This window comes from Fistularia commersonii, chromosome 5 (assembly GCF_037954325.1).
Source record: "Fistularia commersonii isolate RoL2024-O1a breed Wild chromosome 5, RoL_Fcom_v1.0, whole genome shotgun sequence".
NCBI lineage: Eukaryota > Metazoa > Chordata > Actinopteri > Syngnathiformes > Fistulariidae > Fistularia > Fistularia commersonii.
In genome coordinates, this window is record NC_141288.1 from 13436105 (window position 1) to 13463895 (window position 27791).

General features: G+C 41.2%; 1 protein-coding gene across 2 annotated transcripts in view; it reads left to right on the forward strand.

Annotated features, from left to right (window-relative positions):
- The window catches only part of ptprz1b (protein tyrosine phosphatase receptor type Z1b), a 76919-nt gene that overhangs the window by 17392 nt on the left and 31736 nt on the right, over nucleotides 1-27791 (forward strand). For both annotated transcript variants that reach the window (XM_086146907.1, XM_086146908.1), the window contains exon 2: nucleotides 11709-11777. In XM_086146907.1, the coding sequence (XP_086003033.1) occupies nucleotides 11709-11777 (69 nt within the window). The remainder of the gene's footprint in view (nucleotides 1-11708; nucleotides 11778-27791) is intronic.

Here is a 27791-nt window from a genome sequence, read left to right on the forward strand (position 1 = left end):
GAGGGTGTTTCATTCTTGAACTATCATACGCTGTAGAACAAAAGCACAAAAAAGTTTCTTAGCCTATGATTTATGTAATTCCCTTGATATGGCTAAGTGTCTTGATAATAACAAATGTATTATTTTAGATTCTGTGCCAGTTTGGTTTTATCCAATTGGTTTGATCCTCATAATGGGAATTCTTGCTAAGTGTTTCAGAAATTCTGGATTATGCAAATGGGAATTGTTTATCTCTGTAGGGTGAATTCCTGTCATTATCCTTGAAAAAAGGATCCAAATGTTTTCCTGTGAGCTTTTCAACTCCCATTCTGAATTACATCTCATTAATAGTAATAGAGAGTATGAGCCAGTAATAATTTAAATAACTGACAGCTGAATAGCCGTGGTTTAACAAAACAGAGCTTGGATCATAGCTTTCCTTTTGTCATTTCTGATGTTTTACATATTGCATAACGTTTTCTATTGTCATTATCTAAGGTAAGTGTCACATGATCATGTTTTCATGTGTGAGTAATCTCCATGACAGATTCAGTGCATGAACACAAGTGTCTTTAGACAGAAGGCAAGGTGAGCTCGCTCTGTTTCTGTAGGTAATGTATGGTTGGATTCCTTTGAAATTTCTAATCGTCATCAGCCCTGCACTCCTTGAGCTGCCACTTTACCATGGTGGAGGGGTTTGGGCATTCCAGTGATCCTGGGAGCTATGTTGTTGTTGGTCCGACCTCAGACTTCAGAAGCTGGCTCTTGGAACATAGAATGTCACCTCTCTGGCGGGGAAGGAGCCCGAGCTGGTGCATGAGGCTGAGAGATTCCGACTGGATAGAGTTGGACTAACCTCAACGCACAGCGGGGGGTCTGGAACGAAACCTCTTGAGAGGAGTTAGGCTCTTTTTTTACTCTGCAGTTGCCCCCGGTAAGAAGCGCCATGCAGGTGTGGGCATATTGATTGCTCCCCAACTTAGGGCCTCTACATTGGGGTTCAACCTGGTGGACGGGAAGGTAGCCTCCCTTTGGCTTGAAGTGGGAGGATGGGTTCTGACTGTTGTTTGGCTATGCACCCCACAGCAATTCAGTTTAACCACCCTTCTTGGAGTCCCTAGAGGGACTGCACTTAGGTGAAGAGAGGGGTTGTCAACTGATCACCACCTGATGGTGTGCTAGCTCCGATGGTGGGGGAGGATGCTGGTCAGACTGGCAGACCCAAATGTAATGTTAGGGTCTGGTGGGAACGTCTGTAAGAGTCACTTGTCAGAAGGAGCTTCATCTCCCACCACTGGCAGAACCACAACCACCTCCTAAGGGAAATGGGGGACATTGAGTCTGAATGGGCCATGTACTGTGCTCCCATTGTTGAGGCGGCAGACTGGAGCTGCGGCCGCTGTGTGGTCGGCATCTGTTCAGGCGGCAACCTTCAAACCCGCTGGTGGACCCCAGTGGTGAGGGATGCTGCCAAACTGAAGGAGTCCTATCCGGGCTTCCTGGCCTTTGGGGCTCCGGAGGCAGCCGACAGGTACTTGCAGTCCAAGCGGCATGTGGCTTCGGCGGTTGTCGAGGCAAAAACTCAGGTGTGGGAGGAGTTCGGGGAGACCACCATCTGGAGGCTCAGGAGGGGGCAGCAGTGCTTCATCAGCAGTTGTGCACAGTGGGAGCGGGACACTGCTGACCTCAACTCAAGATGTTGTAGATCAGTGGCAGGAATACTTCCAAGACCTCCTCAATCCCGTCAAAATGCCCCCCATTGGGGAAGCAGAGCCGGGGGACTCTGGAGTGGACACACCTATTTCCGGGGCTTAGGTCCTGCCCTAAGTGGAGGAGTTAAAGTATCTCGGGGTCTTGTTCGCGAGTGACAGGCAGATAAGTGAAATGTCTGCACTGGTCCGTCATTGAGAAGAGGGAGCTGAGCCAGAAGGTGAAGATCTCAATATACTGATCGATCTATGTTGCTAACCTCACCTATGATCACGAGCTGTCGGTAACGAGATTGTGGATACAAACGGCTGAAATTAGTTTTCTCCGCAGGGTGATTGGACTGTCCGTCATACATAGGATGAGAAGTTCAGTCATCCAAGAGGAGCTGGGAGTAGAGTAACTGCTCCTCTGCAGGAGTCGGTGGCTCGGGCATCTGGTCAGGATGCCTCCTGGTATTTTGGGCATGTCCATCTGGGAGGAGGCCACAGGGAAGACCCAGGACATGCTGGAGAGACTATGTCCCTAGGTTGGCCTGGGAACGCCTTGTGGTCCGCCCAGAAGAGCTGGACCATGTGGTGGGGAGAGGGAGTTCTGGGCCTCACTGCTAACAATAGCGCCCGGCTGCGGATAAGCAGTGGAAAATGGATGGATGGATGGATGGATGGATCAGCATTGTATGTAATGTATTATGTGAATGGATAGTCTTTCATATGTTCTCTATTCACATGCAACAAGAACATTGTCTCTTTACTCAAACGCCTTGCATCTTAAATTGCTGATCCATCCATCAACAATGAGCAGCCTTGTCCTAGATATCAGACAGCAGCACCTGAAGCACCAAAATGTTATCTGCTCAGCATATAGTTCTGAGAATGGTGTAACATGATGTGCTTGCATTTTTTCCTCTACAAGTGCCTTGGGGTTCACATGAACAACAAATTGGACTGGTCACACAACACTGATGCACTCTATGGGAAGGGTCAGAGCCAGATGTTATTCCTGAGGAGACTATGATCATTTAGCGTCTGAAGCAGGCTCCTCAAGACCTTATACCAGTCTATGGTAGCGGTAGCACTCTTCTTCGGTATAGTGTAGTGGTGGGGCGGTGCCAGGACTGGTGAGGTCAATAGGCTCAACAAGATAGTGAGGAAAGCCCACTCGGTGGTGGGACTGAACCTGGACCAGCTTCAATCAGTGGCAGTGGGACGGGTGAAGGACAAACTGGGAGCTATTCTGGAGAATCCCCCCCCCCCCCCCCCCCCCGCTAGACGAGCTGTGGGTGATGGCCAGCTCCTTCAGCAAACGGCTCATCCCACCCGGTGCAGAACTGAACGCTTCAGACGCTCCTTTATGCCCACGACCATCAGACTGTACAACAGCAGTCTGGACAGCAAACAACTCTGACTGGCTCGAGGCGCACCTGTGCTGCTTCAATAATCTCACTACCTGACCTCATTCACTACCTAACCCATTCACATGTCGTGCCCTGACTCTGTCGTCTTTCTTATCCTTGTCGGTCCCAGCCTGCACACATCCTGCCTATTTTCGTTTATTTATTTTATTCTCGTCATTGCTATTATCACTCTATATTGTCTTTTAGTTCTGGTTGTGTATTTTTCACTCTTACTGTTCCTTATTGTTATCCATTATTATCCCTGATGTTTTCTGTTATTGCTGCTGTCTATTTATTTGTGGAATTCTTGCTATCTTAAGTCTTCTGTCTCTCTGTTTATATTTATATTATTTTTTTTATATTTTATTTATATTTTTTTGACATTCTAACCGTTGCGCCTCTGTGACAAAGGAATTTCCCCTATGGGGATCGATAAAGTTTTTCTTATCTTACATAGATACTGAATCCCAAATGCAGCACTTGAGCCATGCTACACTTTCAAATTGATGCAGAAATAGAGTTTTTTAAAAAAAAAAAAAAGACAATTCCTTACTACCGAGCAGCTACACTTTCATCATCTGCTTACTCATGCTGTCATTGGAGATATATTATTCCTTTAAAGTCATGGCTTTTCCTAAACACAATGCAATTGATATTTGTGTTTTATGTTTACCACTGAGGCATAAAAAAACAAAACAAAATAACAAACACACACACAAAAGGATCAAAACTGGATGTTGCTTGTGTGCAATAAATTGTATGTGATACTGACTAATTTTACCAAGAGCTATTATAACACAAAGGCTGCCAATCTATGTCAATGATACATCTTATTACTGACCTCCTACCTGGAAACATACCAACCTTTTGCCACAGTCATTCAAGGAGCCAGCAGAAAAAGGCCATCAATCACCAGATGTCTTAAGCATGGTGTGTGTGTGTGTGCGCATGTGTGTGTTCATGCGTGCATGTGCAGTGCAGAGTTTTAAGTATCAGAACAGCTCTGTTTTATTAGACTGATGTGCAGCCAAAGAGCTGCAACGATATATGTGACATCCCATTTGGCTGGACGCAATGGTGTGTTTTAAGATTGTGTGTGTGTGTGTGTGTGTGGTAGCAGCACATGTCCAGCTGTTCAACTGTAATTAAACCTCAAATAGAGGGCCCCAAATTCTCACGCTCACATCTTAACACATTCAGTTACTTACACCCGCAGTCACACGAACCCCCTCCCCAAAAATGGACAAGCCAATCAACACACATACACATGGTCGCACACACAAAATGAGATCTAGTGGTTAACTGGTCTGTTTTTTTTTTTTTTTACTGCAGCTTTAATACTATGTCCCTTTGGAACAATGAGTGGTTTGTTTAGCACTCAGAAACAATATCCTGCATTTAATATGGAGAGTAATCTCATTAACTCTTCACCAATGCTGCTGCTGTTGACTGTGAGGCTTCTCTCCGGCAGCCTGATGCAGTACAGATTGCGTCCTTTGCTGCAGTGTTATCAGCAGGGCGCATTGGGCACCACAAAGGATAAAGATAAACCTGTGAGTTTTATTCTTGGCCAGGCAAAAATTCTATGAATTGCAGAGTTACTGGATGCAAAAGGGGACAGTTGACTTTATCTCTATACCTACAAAATAATATTTCAAATGTTTTGTCAAGGGATCACATGAGAAGTAATGCTCAGGGCCAAGGCTAAAAATTGCCCCACATTCGGCGCCATGAAAATGGCCAGGAACAGGGCAGTAAACAAGTATTGTCCCATTAATTAAAAAAATGAATGTATGGCTCTCAGGAAATTTATATTGAAATTGAAATGTCAAGGAAAAAAAACACATGCCAACACTGGCAAACCAATATAGTCCTCTTCTTCATGGATGACTGCATTGCCAGTGTTTAAAGAAGTTAGTTTGTTAGTGTAAAGAATATTAATTAGATATCCACCAAATCATAGTGTAGCACAAGCTGCATTGTCTTACTGTTATTTATTGCATTTGGACTCTAATATATAAATCAGAAAGTCAGATATTCACAGGAAGGAAGTCGAGCATGGTAATTTAACCAGCTGACACTGAAGACAGCTGAGCACTCTACATGTTATATTCAGGCTCTTCAAGATATATGTGTGAGTATGTATGTGTTTGTATGTGTGTGTGTGACACTGAGGTCTACTACCGTAGACTCACACAGCAGAAGACAACGAAAAGCCACTGTAGTTCAGGATATACAGGAGACTCATGACGTGTGGACAGATGGCTTAACTGGGACGTTGCGTGCTGAGCAACCCTCTGAGATGAGGCAAACGCATGGAAATCTTCACGGAATTGAAGCTTCAGTTGGAAATGCAAGATCTGTCATTTTTAGATTCAAGATTTTGCATTGGTTACTTGAGCATGAAGACAGAGGCATATAAATTGGGACACGAGGGTTATGTTTTTTTTTTTAATTGCTATCTATCTAGCTATCCAGCTATCTATCTAGCTATTTATCTATTAAGAGATAAAGATACAAATGTAGGTATTGTTAGGAGATAAACATTCTGGTAGATCTATAAAGTAAGTGCAGCATCTATCTATGTAACATTCCATCTGTGTGCACTCATCTGTCTGTCCATTTATCTAAAGACGGAAAACAACAATTTGAATGAAACAAGATTTCAAATAAATCAAACAATTGAGAAATGGGAATTCTAGTGGAGTTAAATTACTCCGTGTCATACAGGGAACCAACACAGTGGTTTTTATTATAGTTTTTTTAATTTTTTTATTTTAATTTCCTATACATAAGCAGAAATCTTAATGAATATTAATATTAGAAAAATGTTTGAGTAACAATTGCAATGTTTAGTTTCTCTCAAAGCCCCCCAATTGAATTCTCACCCTTTCAAAATCTTGGAGAAAACTCAGAAAAAATTAATTTCAAACAAATCTATATTGATGCAGCCTTCAGACTTAGTTACTCATATTCAGACACGATTACAATATATTTCACTCTTGAGGATCTCTGTCCTGTGAGGAACTCAGGGATTCATTGAATAGAACAGCAGTCATCACAGCTATTGCAAGAAATTGCAGCTGAGTACCTCTTCTCTTGGGTCTAGGAAGAATCATTTCTAGCTGTGTTGTAATTCACGGTGGTGCTATTCATTAATTTTCTGCTCGGAGAAGCTCACTTATCCCAACATTAATAACAGAGTTGCTTTCAGAGATGGTCCCTAGAGCATCACCAGAAATCTGCAGAACCTCATCCCACGTCACCAATTAAAAGAACATAAAGTCAGTGTTGTTGCAACTAACAGGTCGGATTGAATGTTGATGCAGCAGCCCATCTTGAAATTTTTACATCTCATTTTGATTGACAGCAGCAAGCCTTACAAGCCTCCCTGGGGTTGTCGAGGGGCCTTTTGGGAAACATAAGACATCAGTTACTGTAACAAAAGATTGAAAGAAATACTTGCAGAAAAAACTAAATGACGGAAAAACAGAAAACAACGAATATCAGCATACCATCTCAAATTCACTCAAGGAACAGCCTTGACGTGAACAATCAGGAGTTTGGGTGTAAATAAATGGAGGTTTTGTAAATAAAGGATTTAATTTGCAAATGCAACAGTTAATAGGGGCTTTCTGGTCATTTTATTATAGACATGGTTGTAAAATCCAGAGGATTATGCATCGACCTTATTGGCGTTTTGTGTGCAAACACACTTTAGCCTGTATGACCACTTGGTGTATTTTTTGTGATTAGTTCTGTCCTGCCTCATTGATTTACATCTTGGTATGAGGGACGTGTACTCAGGTCGCTTGGAAGCTTGCATGACTAAATTGCCATACTGGCAGCAAAAATCACACACACATGTTGAGTAAGTTCAAGTTTAGTTCAAACATAATATTTCAATTTCATAAGAGATGTTGTGCTGGGCAAAAAAAGCAACAAATCTCAAGACACTCATAGACTACTTATATCGATTTTGATCTATGACAATATGAGCTTCTCCATGGAAAATCATATGTTTTACACACAACACAAATGGAGTTTGTCAAAGAATGAGGTCGGATTCATCTGACCCTTAAATGTAAGTGTGTGTGTGGAGGGGGGAGTTGCTGCCTAGTATTACCCTAATTATAACAATTTCTTGGTAATTTCTTGCCAATTGTTTTTCTACTAATCTTGATGAAGTGTTGCTGACTCACTGCTATACTCATGGCAATTTCCTATTTCAATTACCTGAATTTACTGAGGCGAAAACTGATCTGCCTGCAGACAATAAAGCTATGTATCACAGGTCTGGTCAATAACACTGCAGAGAGTAGAGATTTCTTAAAATCCAGAAGGTCTGTTGACCTCACGTACAGGACCACAGAAATGTCTTTTTGCCACTGCAGTTACCCAGACTTTTAATGTCAGGTCTCTGCAGCCTCCCAGGAAATCTGATAAAACATTGAAGTGCACATGGGTGGAATAATGCAACATTTTAGCTGCAAGCTGCATGCATGGCTTGCCCGCGGCAATGAGGTCCCATTCTATCTGCTGTTCATGTAGCTACAATAGGTAGTTTCTTCATGCAAAGGCTGCCTCAGCTGGTAAAGTGTATGATCCTGGCATCAGACAAACTATTACACAATTGATTTAAGTAACTATTTAAATGTAACGTTTCAGATTTGATCAAGATTGAGCTACAAAGGAACTGGAGCATGATTTAAATTGAGGTTCGCATATTTTAGCAAATCAGACTATACCAACACATTTATTGTTTTCATAAGGAAAACAACTGTAAGAGGTTCCAGAATCCTTAAATTATTCAGACAAAATCAAAATGGACAGATGATGTAAAGTATCCTGAATGGGCTATGAAGTAAATTTTACAGACTTAAATGAAACTGATACGATACGAGGTGCCCATTGATCATAAAACTGGAACAAATTTTTGTTATGTCTAAGGTTGTATTCAGTCTGGATCAGATGTTGGAGTGCTTCCCCGCAGGGCATTGCAGTAGTGTTCAATTCTTACACAATCCTTTCATTACATTGCACTTGAAGAAGTAATTGAAGCCATAACATAGGATTTTAAACTGCTGTATTTGGCTGACTTATTAAGTAAACTTGAAATTCTGAGCTCTGCTTTATTATTTCTTTTGTTTACATTCCTCATCTGACAGCCATGCTTGCGGAATTAGCTCCAAGCAGCCATGACGGCTCACATGTTTGTCAGTTGTCGTTGCTGCGGTAATTCATACGTCTACATGGCAGGATACCGTAGCGCTAAACAAGGTTTCTTTTCCTGCGGGCGCCTTCCAGTCCGATCAGCCTGCTGTAGAGATGGTGTGTTTTGCATGCATCCCCCCCATAATGCCTGTGTGAATGCAATCAAATCCCTTGATTCCACAAGATCCCTCTGCACCCTGTTCTCCCTGTGTGGATTTGCTCCTTCACCTTGGTTTCACATCCTGCCAGGGGCATTTGAGAGACGAGACATGTCAACCTTGCACTTAGTTATTTAATTATGTACACTTGTTATTTGTGCATTTGTCATTGTCGAAAAGGGTTTATGTAGTTAAAGGGTATCTTCTTGTCTGTCGTTGCAGTTGTTGCTAAAATGTACTTTTTCTGTCAATTGTTTTTGGATCTCTAGCCACATTCAAGCAGTAAACATTATGATGAAGTGATGTGATACTTAATTGTCTACGGGTTTTGTTTAGAAAACAGACCGGATGGTTCCATATTTTCATGCTGTTATCCTTCCGTTGTCATTAGGCCAATTACTGAATTAAGTGTTGCAGATGGATGATGCTACTGAAGTCTGTGAGTTTGGCACTATATTAAAAAAACCCAATTTGGGTTTCAAGCCAAGAAATACCATGAGGTCAGTTTCATCGTTTCTCTGAAGACATGGTTACATGCAGCATCTTGGACCCGGGAGAATGTTTTTGATGCTTTTCTACTTGGATTTTGCAGCTTTTGCTCATGAAGGTATGGAAACATTTTTCAGACCTGAATTCATTTGTCTAAGGGAGGCTTCTAAACCCTCAATGAACCAACAGGTGATCATTAGTGCATGTGTGCGTGTAGCACGGAGTTGCCAATTGCAAATTAGATTAGAATACCCCTGTGTGATGTTAATGAAGCCATTACTGAGGCTACAACCCCGGAGCTGCTGCTATTCTTCACTCTCCCTCCCCTTTTATCTGCTTTCATTCATTTCTCTGTAAAGTCTTTACTTCTTTGTGCTAAAGTCTGAATGACCGGACTCTTTCCATAAAAACAACCTTTTCTACTCTTTCCCCCCCCCCCCCCCCCTCGTTTAAGCCAGTCTCTCACTTTTTCGGCCTCTTACATTACACACATAAAAACCCGATATCAAGCTGCATATGGTCAGACCATAAATCCGTCCCCTGAGATATGTTGTTCTAGTGTTTAGTTTCTAGTATCTTTTTATCGATACAGCATCAGGTGTCAAAAGCACAATAAATTATATTGTCACAGGAACTCAATTGTTGAACATGAAGCTCTGGTGACCTCATGTTTCAAATATGCAATTTCTGCAAAGAAACCGCTATAAACAAGTTTCCATGGTAAACCATGAACTGGTGATTTTTTTTTTGTTTTTGACATAAAGGGAGCTTTCACTGTGTGGTGATGGAACACTTTTGAAGGGATCGTGACTTTTCCCATAAGTTCTGCGATATTTTCTGTTGTGTGTTGAGGGTTTTGGAACACCCGTGTGTTTTATAATTTTATCAAAAAACTTGGCTGTAGTTTTCATAGTAGTTACTGGTTTCCTCGAATTAACTGATATGGAATCTTTCTAAATCAATCTATTATTACAGCAGATCAGGCTACTTGTGTTCTTAGGTCACTGAAATCCTACCTCTTAAAAATATTCAAATGTTAAACTGTTAAAATCCTAACAAAGTAACATTATCAAAAAAGTAATGATTTTTGATTTTGATATTTTCAGGGGGTTTTGTCAAATGTTGGATTTTAAAGAGATTATCAATTCTTAATTAAATGTTTAATTGACATCTTTCAGACATTAGCCCAATATCACTCTGAAATGAAATTTTGTCATGAGTCAAAGCTGTCCCAAGTATATTGTCTATATTGATTTGACGATGTGTATTGTCTTGATTTGCAGTCATAATTTCACTTGATATTATGCAACAGGCCCAAGCACTGGACAAGAACTGTGGACAATACTTGCTTTTAGGGCAAAACTCAATAAATTAATGTTGTTTGCACTGCTGGCAGATTGTGTTGTGTACTGTAACAAGCAAGAAAATAGTCTAATCTAATCCATAATTTTGAAGAGATTCTTTTCTTTAAGCATCAGCTTCCCGTGGGGGTGGAAAAAATGAAAAAGAAGCAAAAGCGAGATAAGCATAAAGTGTGAGGTACAACATTAATCCCCCTGTGGCTGCATCCATCCCGGGGTATGATGAATATTCATTGATGCGGATGATGTTAGATGATATAGAAGGGGTTTGTTTTCACTGAGGATGCACTGCAAGTCCTCACTGGTTTATCAACATATTATAAGCGGTATTACCAAGGCGGAGAGCTGCTTTAAGTGTGTTGTGACTACATGATGTCAAACAGTTCACCCTGTCTTTTTATCCCTCTGCTGTAAACAGTGGGATTATTCTTTCTTCATCTGTGCCACATGGATAAAGTTAATGTAGTGGATATGCTGATGTTTGTCAATGACCTAATTTGAATAACCAGGCTTTCATCTTCTTGGCGGGTATGTTTTCACATAGTTAAGGATGCCAAAAATTGAGACTACCATTTCATTGCCCTTGCTTTACATTCATTTATGTTTTTATGTTACATGACCATATATCAGTTGTTACTTATCTTCATGTTTAATTTTAAATTGGCTGCTGTGATGATATCATGCTGATCTACGGTCCCTTTTTCCTCCCCTTTCCCTGCTTCTCTGAAATTTTCCTTAACAACTGGTCATGCCTCCCTTACAAGAACCTTATGAAAAGGTGTGTAGTTTTGTCTCATTAGTCCTTGCACATGCACACAAAAAGGTAAAGTAGTTTTGGCTACTGGAGAGAATATTAACAGTAAATATTCATGTTTTGCTATTCGATTATTGATCTTAAAGTAGCTCCGTAAAGATGTGCAAGAACCACAGTCCTCATTTTGAGTACAAGACTCTAATGATGCGGTAAAAAAGCAATAGCTTTTCTCTACACTGGGGCTCGTGTCCACTGCGAATGTATAATTGTTCACATCTATTTCAGTTTTACTTCCTTTTCCTGGAGCGGGGCCAAACCTTTTTGGTACATGTCCGTTATCTTGAGAGCAGGGCATCTAGACCTGAAGTGTAAGTGCAGTCCAAGTGGCTTAAGTGGCCAGCGTCATACTATCTGGTGTATTAGTAAGACAAATGTCTCAAACATTTCATTCATAGCTCATAGTCAAGCTAAAATGCTCTGAAATCCATCATGTATACATTACTGAATGAATGGGTTTATGTCAAACAAGTTCAACAGTGATGACAATGTAAGCTTGTCACTCATCTCATGTCGGAGTCACACAGCAGCTGGTTTTGGGTTCTCCTGTCACTCCGTCCGAATGACATTAATAATCCCTCTCTCTTCCGCAGTCCTGGCAGTGGAGCCTTTGGCCAGAGGCTTGAGGAAACTCCCCGAAGATATTGACTGGTCTTACTCAGGTCTGTCTGCGCCGCTCTCTGTGTGTCTGATTTTATTATTTTCTTAAGTACATACATTATATCATTTATGAGAAAAAATGTTGTGCACACCTACTTGCATGGATGCATGTGTGAATATCTTTTTGTGCATAAGTGCCACCAATCCCCCCTAAAAAAACAAAAAACAAGAATAAATAAATGAAAAAACAAGAAATAAATGTATGTAGGTATACGGTTTTGACATGGCTATATGGTAGAGTGGTCACTTCTGACTTCCGACGACTGTACTTCGGATCTTCAGTGACTGAATTGCACTTTTTGTAAGTCCCTTTGGATAAAAGCGTCTACCAAATGACTGTAATGTAATGTAAGTGACAATGAAGAATGAATATAGAAAGTAAATTTTACTACTATTTTAAGTCAAGGCAGTCCAGCACGATGTATTCATATTGCACAGCACAGTTGTCTCATGACACTTAAATATAAAGCAGATCTGGAACACACTCCTTAAAATAATTTACATAAAACCAACAATGCCCAGTGAGCAAGCACATGGTGCCAGTAACCTTTAACAGATCTGAGCTCCATGTGGGCGGCCTTCTGTCTCAACTGGTTGGGGAGTGAAAGAGTGATAGGGGGTTAGAAAGCAAAACAGTGATAGAGACAGTGGAGGAGGGCATTGTTGTTCGGAGGGAAAGGCACAAATTATTTCAGACTTTTGATATAATTGTCGTTAATAGTTACATGGTAATAGCTGACCTTTAATGGTAGGTGCCTGGAAGGACTGCTGCGGTAGATCAAGCCACACCCACTGGGAACCTGTGAAATGAGAGAGCCCAATTACTCAGGAGGAGAGATGAGGTTGCTATCATGCATTAACAAAGGGACATAAATGTGGACATGATAAGAAGATATGGATGAATGATCTCCATATCCTTCCTGAGGATTTTCAGTGCTTAAAACCAGAATATGTATACACAGAAATCGCATGTAACTTTGTAAATTTTTGGCGCTACAATCAATGACAGAACAATTACCCACAACACCTATTTCTCATCTGAAAAAGTAATTATTATAATTGCAGAAAATTGAGATAGGGAACATTCTTGTAACCAGCAATGAGTGTTCTGCACTCTTCATCTCTCAAAATCACTCCTGTGCGACAAGCAATAAGACATAAGTGAGTACTAAATCTGTGTCAAATAATTCCAAATGTGATTTCAACTGGGATTGAGATGTATGATTTTACTCTCTACTACCCATTGCACAGGAAAATGCCATTAGGTTTGTAATTACTCACCGTCAAAATCAAAAAGTCAGCACAAATTTGACTTTAGATTTTTGTTTAAAGAGCACTCTTTAACACTTCACACTTAATCTTTCTCCAAAAAAGCTTTTCAGAAATCTAATTGAATCCTTGACAAAGGAGGAAGAGAAATTGACTCTAAACTTAAATTTAAACGAAAAACCCTTTAAACGAAAAACCGCCCTGATCTGCTGTGATCCGTGTCTGCCCCATCATGTAATCTGCCGTGTAGCCCATCCACAACCCATCCTCCGCCAACAAGCTTCATGAAAATCAGCCTGGCTATTTTTGTTTAATCCTGCTGACAAACAAAACAAAACAAAACAAAACAAAGCAAACAGCAATGAACACATAACCTCCTTGACAGCGAGGGCTACATCGACCAGTCAGAGCAGTCCGACTATCACATGAACTGCAGGAATTATCTGTCAGTGTCTCCTGCGGGAGAGCCTTGATCTTCCTTGGACCATATGGTCAGATGACAGCAGCTAACTCAGCATGGAGCCCCTACTGCGCTAAGCTGTGCAGAAACAAGAGTTGATGTAGACAGACAGTAATATTCACAGAGGGATAGATGAGCCTCTTACTGGCGAAGGGAATCTTTGTCTGACCATCATCAGCAGGCTAAATGCTGAGCTATTAAACTCATTAACCTGCAAACCAACAGAACCTGTGAATAGTATACGCAGTCAGTTCTGCCTTATTTACACTTCCTGATCTGTTTTCATGGTGTTTACTCTGAAAATCACTTCGGTTGATCTTGATAATATCCTATTACCCATAACCAAAAAGAAACACAGCTATGTGATGAAACATCTCTCGGACCGCCAAACCTGCTGTGTAGCCCGAGGGGGATCCACACCCCTGGCAAGTCAGTCCAGGTGTACAAGGCAAACAAAATACTCCCAGTCCCTCGGTGTTTGGAGTTGAGGCAGGCCTTAACTGGACCATAGTGGGTTAAAAGGACCAGATATAGAAGCAAAAAAAAAGGATGAAAACTAAATCAAAGCATTCGGGGTAATGCTCAAAAAATTTTCCTCTGACTGAGCAGGCTGAAGGACACTCATCAGTTTCCCTTGGGAGAGCCAGGAGCCTAAGTCATGACGGCAAAGCCCCCCATCCGAAAATGCGGCACTTTGAGTTTGAAAACCATCAGCAGTTCTCCATCAGTTAAAATCTTACTACAGACAATGGTCTGAATAAGTAAGACTTGAGAAAAGGATTGTCTTTCTGCTACTGCTGGATGACACCAAAACTTACATATTGGAGTCTCTGCCCTGAGAAATTAGTAACACAATTATTTAAGAAGATAAGCTGAACCTTTTATAGCTTATTGACTTAATGATAGTTCATGATCCTTTATTTTTATGTAAGTTTTATACTGCTCACTGGGATTAGACTTCTGTGATAATAAAGGCCAACACTTTAGACAGACCAGTATAGGTTATTTGTAAATATAGACTAAGCACCCCCCCAGGATTTCAAACCTGTTACTTAAACAGGACTGAGCTTTGAGATGGACCAGTGGTTTAATTTCCTTCGGTTGCCAGGGCAACAGACTGCTCCAGAGCGAGAGCTCAATTTGAAATGTATTGATTCCCTTAGTTATATTTTAGTACTGAAAGTTTTGCTGAAGAACAGAAGAAAATCATTGCTGTCAACACTGACCAATTATTACTGTTACTGAAAAAGCCCTTACCTTAATGCAGCCTTAGGTCTAAGATATGGGCATAAGAAACCTTTAATTTAAATTATTCACCTTAAATGATATAGCTTGACTTCAGTTGCTAAGTGACAGGTTAGTGAAGGCACAATAGTAATTGTGTTACAAATATTGTCAAGGACATACTGCATAATAACAGTGAGCATTTCATCTGCACCTGTGTCTATTTTTTCACAGATGTAGTAGAATAATAAATTAATTAAAAAAATATATCAGCAGAACTCAATTTAAAAGTAATTACATGAATTCATTACTACTCAATTTTCATGGAAGAACATACTGTTAAATAGCCTTTGATATGAAACTCCATCCAGAGCCAGGTTTTAATTGACTGTATTAATATTAATACAATAATTAAGATTCATGCAGAAGCAGTCTGTACAGCTGTGATTCTCTGTTTAATTGACATGTATATAGTCATTCCTGTTGTGCGGCTTGAATGTCAATAATCAACACATCGTGATTGTGTCCCATTTCTGTCAAGTCTTTCAATCTATTCCGCGGCACAGTCAGTCTGTTTTAAGTGTTTTGCTTGCCCAGCAGAGGCAGAGACTTCTTGTCTTTCTCCTTCTGTGCTCCATTTGTGATTTTCTTTTATCTCCTCTTGCTCATCTTTCTTCATACTGTACTTTGTACGCCTCTTTCCACTCTCTGGAGGGTTTCAGAGTACACCACTAAAAGTGAAAATTAACATAGAGTGAGTTCATTCAGATTCACCATGAATGTAGCCGTTCCTGCCATGTGTTTTTCATGTCTGTGTACACAATCTTGTCTTTCTGGCCAGCTCTGCTTCTCGCCTTGTGCAGTTCACTGAGCCGCAAGTAAAAGCATTAACATGTGAAAGAAACAAATTTCATTGTAAGGCACTGTGCACAGCTCCCTAGCCAGGTCAGACCTGTGTGTGTGTGTGTGTGTGTGTGTGTGTGTGGAGAGGGGGGGCAGAGGGAAAAAAGGGGGCCATGAGAGTGAATGGCAGAGTCAACGAAAATAACTCCACTGAAAGGAAAAGAAGGGCAGCGGAGTAAAGATTCAAATTAATGCTCTTGAAACTGCTTTTGTTGGGCAAACCGTATCTGATTTATTGTTGTTTTTTTTTTTAAAAGGGATTTAAAATTGTAAGTCAAGCAATGCAATTTCCCAAAGCCCCTACTCCACTTCCTTCTTCATTTGCTGCAAATTTCCGAGACAAGTTTATGTACAAAATGTCATGATGAACAAAACCAAAAATTCATGGCCTTTATTTAAATGTTTGTCTCAGAAAATTAATCTTGCCTATCATACAGAAGTCATTAAGGCTATGAAATACTAATAAAGAAAAGTTATCACACAATCTTATTTCTTATGCAATTGAATAAAACCAGCACAAATAATATGAAGAGTACTAAACATATGTATAACAGGTTCTTCATGCTCCAGTGTAGACTTGGGTAGGCAACATCCGATAATGAGAAATAGAAAACTATCCCCCTCTCATATTTGTCTTCCAAATTTCGGTTGCAATCTGAACTATCTGAAACTACACTGAGACAGGTTTTTGCTGTTTATATCATTTGGTGGAGGTTGTAGTTTATTTGCAAATCCTTCCAACTTCTTAAAATGCTTTCCAAGGTTATTTACCAGAGTTGTAAAAGAAGTGAGCATTTTGTCATTATCTACTCAGTGCTGTGTCAACATTAGGTTGAAAGTTGCGTCCATTGAATACAACAGGAAGGCATGTCGCATTTTCCTACCATCAAGCCGAAATGAACAGCTGACCAATGAAACGCAAAGAACAACCTGTCATGAAGGGGTGGAAACCCTTCCGTGCAGCTCGTCTGCTAAAACCCAATTCTTCCCAAGACTGAGTGCACATTGTGTGTCTTTGCATAACACAGACTAATGACATAATCACTATGTATGATATAATCAACATGAAATGATGTTGACCCCATAACCTGTTAAATCACTATAATTCATGCAAACAGCATATATACATTCATGTCATTATTTCTGATCCCGTTCTTCAATCGATCTAATAATTTTATGTTGCTGTAAAGAAAAATCTATAGCTTAGACTACTACCATAGAGAGAACAAAGGATGTGATCTGACTGGCATCTGATACAAATGCAGAATTTATGACAAGTTGCAGGTTTTGCACTGACAGATAAATGTGGCTGAATCCGCTATCTGACAAAGCAAAGGCAACTGGAAATTGGACCAGGAGGGAGGAAAAAAGATAGATGTTGATTTTAAAACAGTGCAAATGAAAAGTGCTGCTCAGTAAACTTCATCCAGTAAGTTTTTCCCTTATGCATTAAGTATAAAGCCAAGAAAGTATTCACTTCGAAACAGAGGCTGTTACTTCTGTAGCTTTCTCATGAATAACAAACTATGTTACCAGCCTCTGCTTGCACATCATACACCATGATGTTGTTCAGAAATAACACTTTTCCCTTCACGTGCCTATGAATGCAAATCAGACTTGGACTGAGAGGGGGGCAAATTGCTATTGTGGGGTTCTGTAATTGAAGACAATTCGGGATCAGGGAGGTGAAGTCTTTTTAGGAGCCCGTCGCAACAAAAACAAAAACAAAAACTTGCTCTTGGAAATGTGTCTTAGAGCAAAGAAGAGAAGCACAAAACAGCAGCAGAGACATCATCATGACAGATAAACTAATGCATTCTGCAGTGACTCTGAAAGGTGTTAATTTACCCACGTGGTACGTTATTTGACCTTAAATTCAGTTTTAAGTAGAAAACAAACTCTTCCTTTCCTTCTTTTATTATTGTCATCATCAAACATCATCTCTTGCTTTATTTGGAGCAAAATTACTGATGCACCATGTCTGACAAATTTACTCTTCTGCTTACATGTTGTCCTTGTCTCCCTTTTTTTTTGCCTTCAGGGGGTCCCTGGGATCCTTCTGCCTGGAAGACACCCCCCAGGGTCCCATCTGTTATGACTGCATGTGTGTGTGTGTGTGTGTGTATGCCAGTGTATGCAGGCAACGTGTGCTCAGATAGCCCAGGGTTCCCTCGGCATGTGAGGGGATGCATCACGCTTTTATAGAGTTTTGCTCGAATTTCAGAACAAATGTGTATGTTCTTGGAACAACACTGTAAGGAAAAACATTCCCAATTCATTTTGATGATTTGAAAAAAAAAATTAATTAGTTTTCATTTGTCTTTTAATTTACTGGTATCATATTAAAAGCCACTAATAACCATGAGGAGCAATATATGTCAGTGGTAATTAGTGCAAGAGAAGGGCAGCTGAAAAAGTCCTCTGAGTTTTCCTGCATATCTACATCCCTCCCTCCCTTCATCTCTCGAGTATAACTGTCTGTCTCTTTTCTTTCGGTCCAACATTCTGTAGTGGTGGGCAAAGCGAGCTTAAATAATTTTCTACTGCTTAGTTTTGTGATCACGCACTTGGAAAAAAAAAACTATTTCTGTCTCACTGCATGATTTAATGCCTGTTTTTTTTCTGTCCTTTGACTTTCACTTTGTCAGAGGCATGTTAGTAATTTCTGGAAGGGAAGAGAAGTGGACCGCAGCAAACATCTCTACCAAATTATTAGCATGTTCACATGTGAAATGAGGGCACAATGTAAATCGTCATGCGATTTCCTGCAGCAACAGTTAACAAGGTAATTTATCTGCATATATAGGAATTTATATAAATCTTTAGATGAGGATAACATATGACGAGATAGTATGTGATTGACCCATCTTACCGAATCCCTGTCAAAGCAGCATTGTGCACTCTGGTTGGGCAACAAAACCCTCTGCTGATACTGACCACCGCAGCATGGAATTTTGGTCCATTATATTCTGTTAACTTGAGAATTGAAAAATTAGCTCATGATTGTAACGAGATTTGAAGTGAAATGTAGTAACCTACCCCCAAGCCAGCAACAACACGGGCCGTACTGCAAAAGATTCCAAATAGAATAGATATCTGCTATTGCCGTGGCTTTTTTTTCCATATTATTTCTATGGTCTTTCTTGCCAAAAGCAGTGCTATGAATAAGATAATATAATTGACTGACACTCCAAATAGAATTTCCATGAAAGCATTGCCATTTCTCCTGAATGTCTGAGTGTCTGCAGTCCGGTTGAATCATTTGTATCTTTGTCCTGCAGTCATTGTTTGGCTTTTTCTATCTATTTATATCGTATCTAATTGGATTTTTTACTTGAAGATAGGCCGGACTGTATAGTAGCAGAGCTAGATAGGCTAAACTATGATGATATCCTGCTCCCCGTATGTTTAAAGAAAGCCAACACCGCTGCATAAAGATAGAAACGGATGCGACCTAGAAAACAGCATTAAGTCCCCAGCAACTGGGTTTTTCTGCAAACTATAGTACGATCAAAGCTACTACGTTCATTGTAAATCTTATTATATTGGCTCCAGATGAAAGAACAGATTGTGCTGCGTTAGTTTAAGATCATTCTCTTTTCAAATAATGGCACTGTATATAGTGCTTGCCTCAATAGAAATGCCTACCACACATATTTTCCTACACATTTAGTATTCTTTCCCTGAGTATAAAATAAACTCATACACCGATGCCATTATTATATACAACAGTTTATTACAGCCTCTAGCACCAGCCTGGAACCTCTTAATGACATGCAGGATACCCTTCTTTATCTTTAACTGGCGATTAATTTGAATTACACCGCATCCCTTCTATTAATTTTTCCCTCTCCATGGACCTTACTTCGACAGTTACAATGTAGATACATTCCAGTGCCTGCGTTAAGCATAACATTAAACATTTAAGATTGATATTTTACAACATTGGCTCTTAACTGCAACAAAAAAAACGGCTTCCGGTATGTAACTGACAGCAACTATATAATAAAAGTAAATTAAATTGATAAAATGTTTTCAGTATCTGTCAGACCTCACATTTATCACTGGTGAAAGTTCTGGTGTAGATGAGTATGGGATCATAATACTTTCATGCCCCGCCACCTTAATTAGCTCATATAATTGGTATTATCTGATACGAAACGACAGATATTGTCATATCTGCGCCATTTTATTTTCACCATTTGAAGAGCTTCAACAGCCCGTAGCAAAGCCTCAGCTGTTATCTGCGAAGTTTCAAGGTACTGTTGTGTGTGTGAAAAGAGTATTTATTTTCCCTTCTTCTGGCTATATGTGCACATTCACCACCCACTGTGTTTTCAACTGCTCTCCCCAGTTCGCAAATACTTTTTGCTGGCCTCTCTTCTGCTCCAGTTGTCCCTTACTCTGTACGGCTGTTCCTAAGGCCTTATGGGAGGCGTGATGTAACGCTGCATAGGTGATGTGCGTGTGTGTTTGTGTGCATGTGTCTGTTTCTTTATTCACACACACTAAGCTCCACTACTCTTCCTCCTTTGCTTGCTTGCTCCAGCTGGCTGAGTTTATGAGTTCACTGGTTGTAACATCTGTTAATGCCCCCTTGAGAGGTTCCTTTGTGAACTGCAAGGATTAAATATCCAACCCTTGTGTCTGTAAACTTCACACACTTAAGTTTACCAAAATGGTCCACCAAATAGTTTCTCTACTCACTGTTTAAAGGAATAGTAGACTACCCTTGTTTTGCAAATGTTTCCTCTCGAGTAGTTTTGTTTGTTAAAACAAGCAATGCTTTCGACTCGCATGAGGTATATATTCAGATCAGTTCGGAGAGCCAGTCTTTCTTTTTGTTGAATATTTAACAGAAATGCTCTGAGTTTTGTTCTGGTTGTCTCACGCTCTACAGAAATTTCCCTGTTCACATGTCTAGACAAAAACGTTCAGATTTCACAAGGGCCAAACGGAGACTACGACTCAAACTCCCAGTTCTCATTCTTTTCGCCCTTGAATAATTTGATGGACCTTGATTGTCAGATACAGTGGCTACTTGTGTGTGACAGACAGTCATTAACATATAAACTTCTTGGATAAAAGATGTGTACGTCACCATCTCCCCTAAATTTAGCAGTTCATGTTCAGATCACTCTTTCATTTTTGTCAGCGTGAGTACTCGTGAATGAACGTATTCAGAGAATCTTGTGAGTTGAAATGACTGAAACCCCCATCACATAAGACACGATTGTTTATGTCTACTCTAGCCTCTCTGTGTTACAGTCAAATAGATGATCTGATTAAAACAGGTCACACAGACCATGACAGAACAGTTAACTTTTTCGCCAGTGTCCATATGTACTTACATCTATGGCAGCGGGCTGCTTTGAGTTTGGGAATCTGCTAGTTTCACCCTCCCAGAATGAAGGAAAAGTAGGTCAGGTATCTAGCTGACATGTCACTTCTTGGAATGATGTTGGCAGCACATTCAATGGTGCGCTTTGGGCTGCTGCACATGAAGAACCTGCCATGCTGCTTCACACAACTTCACCAGCAGCTGAGCTGAGGCAAGCCAACGGGACTTTCTGGAACTCCTTGCTGTTGAGGCGTCATTTCAACTCTTCTGATGACTAGCACAGGCAGATGCGCTGTGTTGCACTATTGAAAATTAATTTGAATAATACCGTATTTCTGGAATAAAACCATTTCCCATGAGAGACATGACCAAGTGGAATAAATACATTTGCAGCTGGCTAGGCAGTTAATATTGACATGAAGACTTTAATAGTGCAAAGGGTTATTACTGCGCTTGTTTTTAAACCATATTGGTTTTGGATCCGATACATATCTGAATTCGGTGTGGATTTTGTAGTACAGCAACAATGAAATCAGCCTTCTTTCTTATCTTTATAACTGTCTGGCTGTCTGACACATTCACAGATTCATAGAAGGCCCACTAAAATGGTGTGATAATAAAAGTGTTACGAGCAGGTTTAATCGTAATTCATATTGAAAGGATGACTGAATCTTATTGGACAATTGTTTTTTATTTTTTTTCATAATTTTCTTTTTTCTTTCCTGAAAGTATTGCACACTTAAAACAACATTCAGAAATCTGTTTCTTCATTGTCATCATTTTAAATAAGTAGCTAAGAAAGTATAACCAAACCTTGGGCTGCATATTTTTGCTTTTTTGTTTTAAGGTCTCAATCACAGATCAGTTGGAAATGAAACTACTTTTACAAAATATTGCCATCTGACATTTCAGTCTGTTCAATATTTATGTGAAAATATCTAAAGCAACCCATACATCAGCTGACAGAAAAGATTTGGAAAACACAAACTCACGCCATCTCACACCTGCTCACATCTAAAGACATATTTTTTGAATTTTTAGTTGCATCCTAGTCTCACAATGAGATTTTACAAAGACTGTGAATCCTATTTATCGGACCACAACTCGGTACTTTCTGAATTTTTTTCCCAACATGCAGTGTTTCCGCTGGGTATTTGCAGAACCCTTGCTTTCTCTGTCCAATGCTTTTTCTTCTCCACTTGGTTGTGATACATTGGAGTTGACATCATACAAACTACAGCCCTGGCTCCTCTTTCTGGACGGTCCATATTGATCGGGGTGTCCTTCGCCGTTCCCATTCATCCATAACGCCAATGCTCTCTCTGACAACAATACTGCTCTGGTGATTGTTTGTCTAACAGGTTTCCTATTTCCTATTTCATTTTAAATCGCGCTTGTCTATTGGTTGTTAATAGTATTACGTTTTGGCAGACACTTCGGGGCATGGCCTCTCACCCCATGGGACTAGGGATCTGTGGGTGTGGTTTAAGCTGGGGATATATTCACACCTGGAAGGTCACTGTTTTCTGTTGTTGTTGGTGTTTGAGGAATAAAATTAGAACTCGCCTTCATTGCTACAATCCTTCCTTCACACACTACATTGGTGACCCCGTTCTGGAAACGTTTGGCTGAGACCAAGTGTGGGACCACACATCAGCCAAGTTGCCCCTACTCACACAACCGGCCATTCTCGCTGCAGATTTGGTGCTCCTGGAGTTTTGGCAGAGCAACCTGGCTTCCTGGTTCAAGCATGTTGAGAATTGTATCAGACAATGCCAGGTACTTCCTTGTTGTCACTGCACTGGATTAGCGGTCCACAAGGCGAGTTTTGCAGCTTTTGTGAAACCAACAGCTCAAATAGCTTCTGCTCCGGAGGTACAGTCTGTCTGCTGCTCTCCCTGTCTTGTTTGGGCAATGGGACTGCTGTGGACTTGATGGACAACATGCTGTTGTTTCGTGGATTGGACAACGGGGTTTCGTTTTCCCAAACATTTTCCGCCTCCAGTGCGCATGGTCTTGGTTAACTCCTGGTGTCTGGCCACCAGTGACAAGTCTGGTGGAGGAGGCCAACCATATTCTGCAAGCTACCAGGTGGTTAACCGTCCAGAGTGTGATGTCAGAGCTCCCGCAAATGGTGCCAGGGAACGTGGATTCAGCCGTGGTGGCCGGAGTGACCATCCAGAGGCGACGCGGGCTGGCCTCTGCTTTTTCCACCAGCAGTTCAGCGGCAAGGCACCTTTGCGGTGACCTTTGCAGGTTAAACAACATCAACCGCTATCCCATCCCCCACATTCAGGATTTATCGGTGCAGCTGTCGGGCGGCACCATCTTTTTAGGTGGACCTGGTGCACAGTTATCACCAGGTGCCCAAGACCGCTGTGATCAGCCCATTTTGGCTTCTGCGTATGCCTTTCGAAAAGGAGACGCTCAGCCCTTCCAGAGGCTCATGGACTCAGGGCATCAGACATGGATTCTGGTGAAACAACCATTTCCTTCCTCGCGCTTCCCACCTCCTGCGGCCACTTTACAGGGCTCTGCAAAGGATATGGCCAACTGGACTCAGGAACTGACTTGGCCTTTTGACTGGACTAAGAATACCCTGCCTGAAGTTGCTCTTCTTGCCCTGGGGTTCCATTGCGTTGATGACTGATGTGTCTGATATTGCCACTGGGGCCGTGGTGGAACAGCGGGTGGTGAATGCGTGGCAGCCCCTTGCGTTCTTGGACGCAAACTCCAGGATAGCGAATGCAAGTACAGCGTTTTTGGAGTTGTTGTGGCGACGCGTCATAATCATTTTCCTCTGGAAGGCCGCTCATTCACAGTGTGTGTGTATCACAAACTTTCGCCAGGTCCAAAGTGGCTATGCCGTGGTCCGCCCGCCAGCAGCGACACCTTGCAGCCATTTCAGAGTTTACGATGGACATTTGGCATGTGGCATGGAAGTCTAACCCCGTTACGGATTGCCTGTTGCGTGCGCTTTGTGCCCCATGCGTTCAGGATGGACTTTATTCTTGCTCTAAAGTCCTGAAGTCGAGGCATACGGGCCTGGAGCTGGAAGTAGTGGTAGTGCAGAAAGGCAGCCCTGCCCTCCACTTTGACATCTCTACTGGACTGCCCTGCCCTGTAGTTCTGGTGGCCTGTCGTTGGCATGTTTTCAACTTGGTGCACTTCCTCTCATACCTGGGGAGCTGGGCGATGGTGAAATTGGTGAGTTCTGGGTTCGTCTGGCCAGGTGTTTTTAAGGATATCACGGAGGGTTATATATCCTTACGTGTGTGGCATGCCAGCGTGCTAAGCTTCACCGGCATGGCAGGGCAGCCCTCGAGCTGTTTTTGATTCCGGTCAGGTGTTTTGACCATGCACATGTCAACCTGGTAGGCCCTCTGCCTCCTTAGCAGGATTCTATGTATCTGCTCACCGTGGTTGATCAGTTTGTGCTTGTGCAACATGACGCTCACTGCATGTCTCTACAACCCCCATACAACTGACCATTCTGAGTTCTTGAGGCAGGTGCTAAGAGTTTCGTGCTGGGCGTGGGCGGGTGTAGGGATCAGGTATCGCTGGATTGGCTGAAGCCAGCACACAGGGTGGCGGGTGAAGTTCTGTTTCCTCCCCCTCTGTCCAGGATAACACCTCCACTAGTCCAGCGTCCGGTGTCGACTGAGGGACAATGCATCAGGCCTACCGTGAGGGATTAGTTTGTGTCCCTTCTGGGTATTCGGGTTGGGGGCTGTCTGGCAGACACTAAGGGATATGGCCTCTCACCCCATGGGACGAGGGGCTGGGGGGGCATGGTTTAAGCTGGGACTATATTCGCACCCGCAAATTCACTGTTTTCTGTTGTTGTTGGTATTTGAGGAATAAAGTTAGAACTCACCTTTGTCTCTGCAAGCCTTCCTTCACACACTTCACCATTAATGACTTGCGATATCAAACATTATGATATTGTTGTAAGCTCAAGACTAGGAAAAGGCTCATCTAAAATGGCTGAGATTACCATCTTATCCTTAATGATTGAGATGATGGGAATGTTACGCAACTCTAGTAAAACACCTAAAAGTTACTTCTGACTGCTAGTTTGTGACCGTGAAAATCTATTTGTGTAAACCCAGCATAAGATATCCTTCTTGCACATGGGCTCTCTTCACAGACAAATCTAAAATGCTCCCGATGCAATGAGTAATCAGTCATTTTCCCACTATACTGTGTGTCAAACATAAAATAATCCTTTATTAATCCCTCTTGGGGAAATTTGTTCTCTCCAATTAACCCATCATGGATGAACCATGAGAAGTAGCCAGGGGAGCAGTGTCTTGCTCAACAACACTTTGACAAGCTCGGAGAGCCGGGAATTGGAATGTTTAGGTCCAAAGACGATTGGTCTACCTCCTGCGCCACACCGCCCTTCCCGGAAATCAAGGATAATTTCTTTCTCTTCTAAATTAATAGTTTCTATTGTATATACAGACTAGAACAACCAAATCAACAAGCATGAAATAGGATTTGCTCCTCCTGCATCCTGTTTGCAATAAGTAGATTTGAAAGCACCTCCATTGGTTGAACCCCACTGGCAGTCAGTTTCGGCTTTTAATATTTCACACTCATTCATTTCTTGCCACAGACAGCGAGACAAGCAGGAGCCGATCGTCCGCTGTCAAGTAGAACCCTACATTATTCAATCAATTCAATAATCCAACTGGTTTTCTGAATAGTTAGTTAGCCCAGCAGTGTGGAACCCTGGAGCCATTAATGGCGGTGTGTGTGTGTGTGTGTGCCTGCATGTGTGTGTGTGTATGCTTTTGTGTACAGTGCAGCGTACAAGGGATTCTAATTGGCAGTAGCGTGGGCAGTAAATCCATCTAGACTTTCACATTTATTCGAGTCTATGCATTTACTTTGTCTGTCCATTTGCGTGCGCACACACACACACACACACCACTGTAGATAATTTCAATGTGATGGAGTTGAGTTTTTTCCCTGTCTGTTTCTTTTGCTTCTTTCTCTCCATTGCTCTTTTCATTTCTTCAGTTTCCTTCTCATGTCTATAGTCTTCATATTGTCAATTTTTCTCTTTACGCTACATGAGTTCTCATCAGTCTTCTCTTCATGGCTGTCTCTCGATGTTCCCCCCTTTGTCATCTCTGCACTTCCCTCCCTTCCTCCCTCTGCTCTGGAGAGAGGGCCAAACTGTCATGTGTTGAGTTGAACAGTCACAGCAGCTTCAGATCCTCTTGGTTTCTGTCTTGACCACTTGAGAAACTAACTATTCGCTTTGCACTAGTTGAGCTGGAAGGTTTCAGCAAAGGCTTTGACGATTATTTCTTTCCTGACTCTGTAATAAGCTTAAAAATGCACCTTTCATCATATCACGGGTGTGATGACATTTCTGACTGTTTTATCTGTATAACTTAAAAAAAAAAAAAAATGAAATAGGGATAGCTGGTAGCAGATTTTGAAATCGGGATAATACTTTTATTCTTTTTATCTGTCTAAATATTTTGTTTAGCAGTGTGCTTGATCCACACACTTTTGGCATCAGCAGACGTTCTGCTGGGAATTCTGTCAAATGCAATTTCTAGGTTTGATCATCACCATTTTAGTTCTTGACTGATTGGGTGGGGGCTCCTGGTTGTGCTTGCTTTATGTATTTGAATCAGCTTAAGGGGATTTTTTTTCTAAATTCCTTTTTCCACCCGTCAACTACTTGTTGCCATGGGAGCATGATGTCAGAGTAATTGGATGTGTGTATCTTTGTGAGTGTGTGTTACAGTGGTAACTGCAGGGGCCAGATGCTTTCGTTGACACAATGGCATCCCTCTGTCATTTCAGTGGTTTTCACGCATAAACAATCTCCAATTTAAAGATAAAACATTGGTGGAAACTGACAATGTGTCACTACATGCATCTCATTGCTAAATAAGAGGAAACAAAGCACTGACTGCAATGAAGAAAAAAATCCAGAAACTCTCCTATGAAAATGTGTGCAGTTTCTTTCCTGAAGTATGATCTGATGCTTTTTTGTGGTACATTACCTCTTGTTATTTATTTGCATTAATAATTCTAAATACGGCCATGTATCTGTAAATTCATTTTTGTAAAACCCCCACCACACACCAGGCCATAGTTGCCATTTACTTGGTGATGTTTTAATTGAATTAAGGTTGTGGAAGGTTGAGAACACATACTATATACTGAATATTTTGTTTCTATTTCGCATATTATTGACAACCCTAGGTGTGCTGTTTTATATCCAACAAATACCAAAAGTGATGCCAGCTCTTGTCCAAAGTTGGAATGTATTACCATTGCTCCATGCCTGTTGGAAAGTGCAAAAACACAGATGGGGGTTATATCGCTTTCCATTTCAACATTCAGACTACTGATCATGAAATTTGTTGTGTATTGCACAGTCAAGATGTTTGGATGTCACTCAGCACTGGGTGATGTGTTATAATTGCATGTTATTAGATGCATTTGCGTAGTTGCCTGACACAGGTTTTGTGGACACACACATGGATAAAAATCTGCCTCACACCAAGCTGTTATGGTCAGTGTTACAAGCAAATGAAAGGACAACATAGCTCAAACTGAAAACCAGAGTACCTTTAGATGTAAAGGGTAAAAAAAGGAAATAAAGAAACAACCACCTGATCACTTCGTGATTTGGTTGGTCAAAGATGTGCCTCATGTCACTGGCTGCCAATACTTAATGACTGAAAATGTAAAAGGAACAGTTAGAAAAGGCTGACATTGCTATGCATACACATCACTCCTCTGATGCTGGAAGAATAAATTCATGTGCCGTTTTGGTGCCTTGTT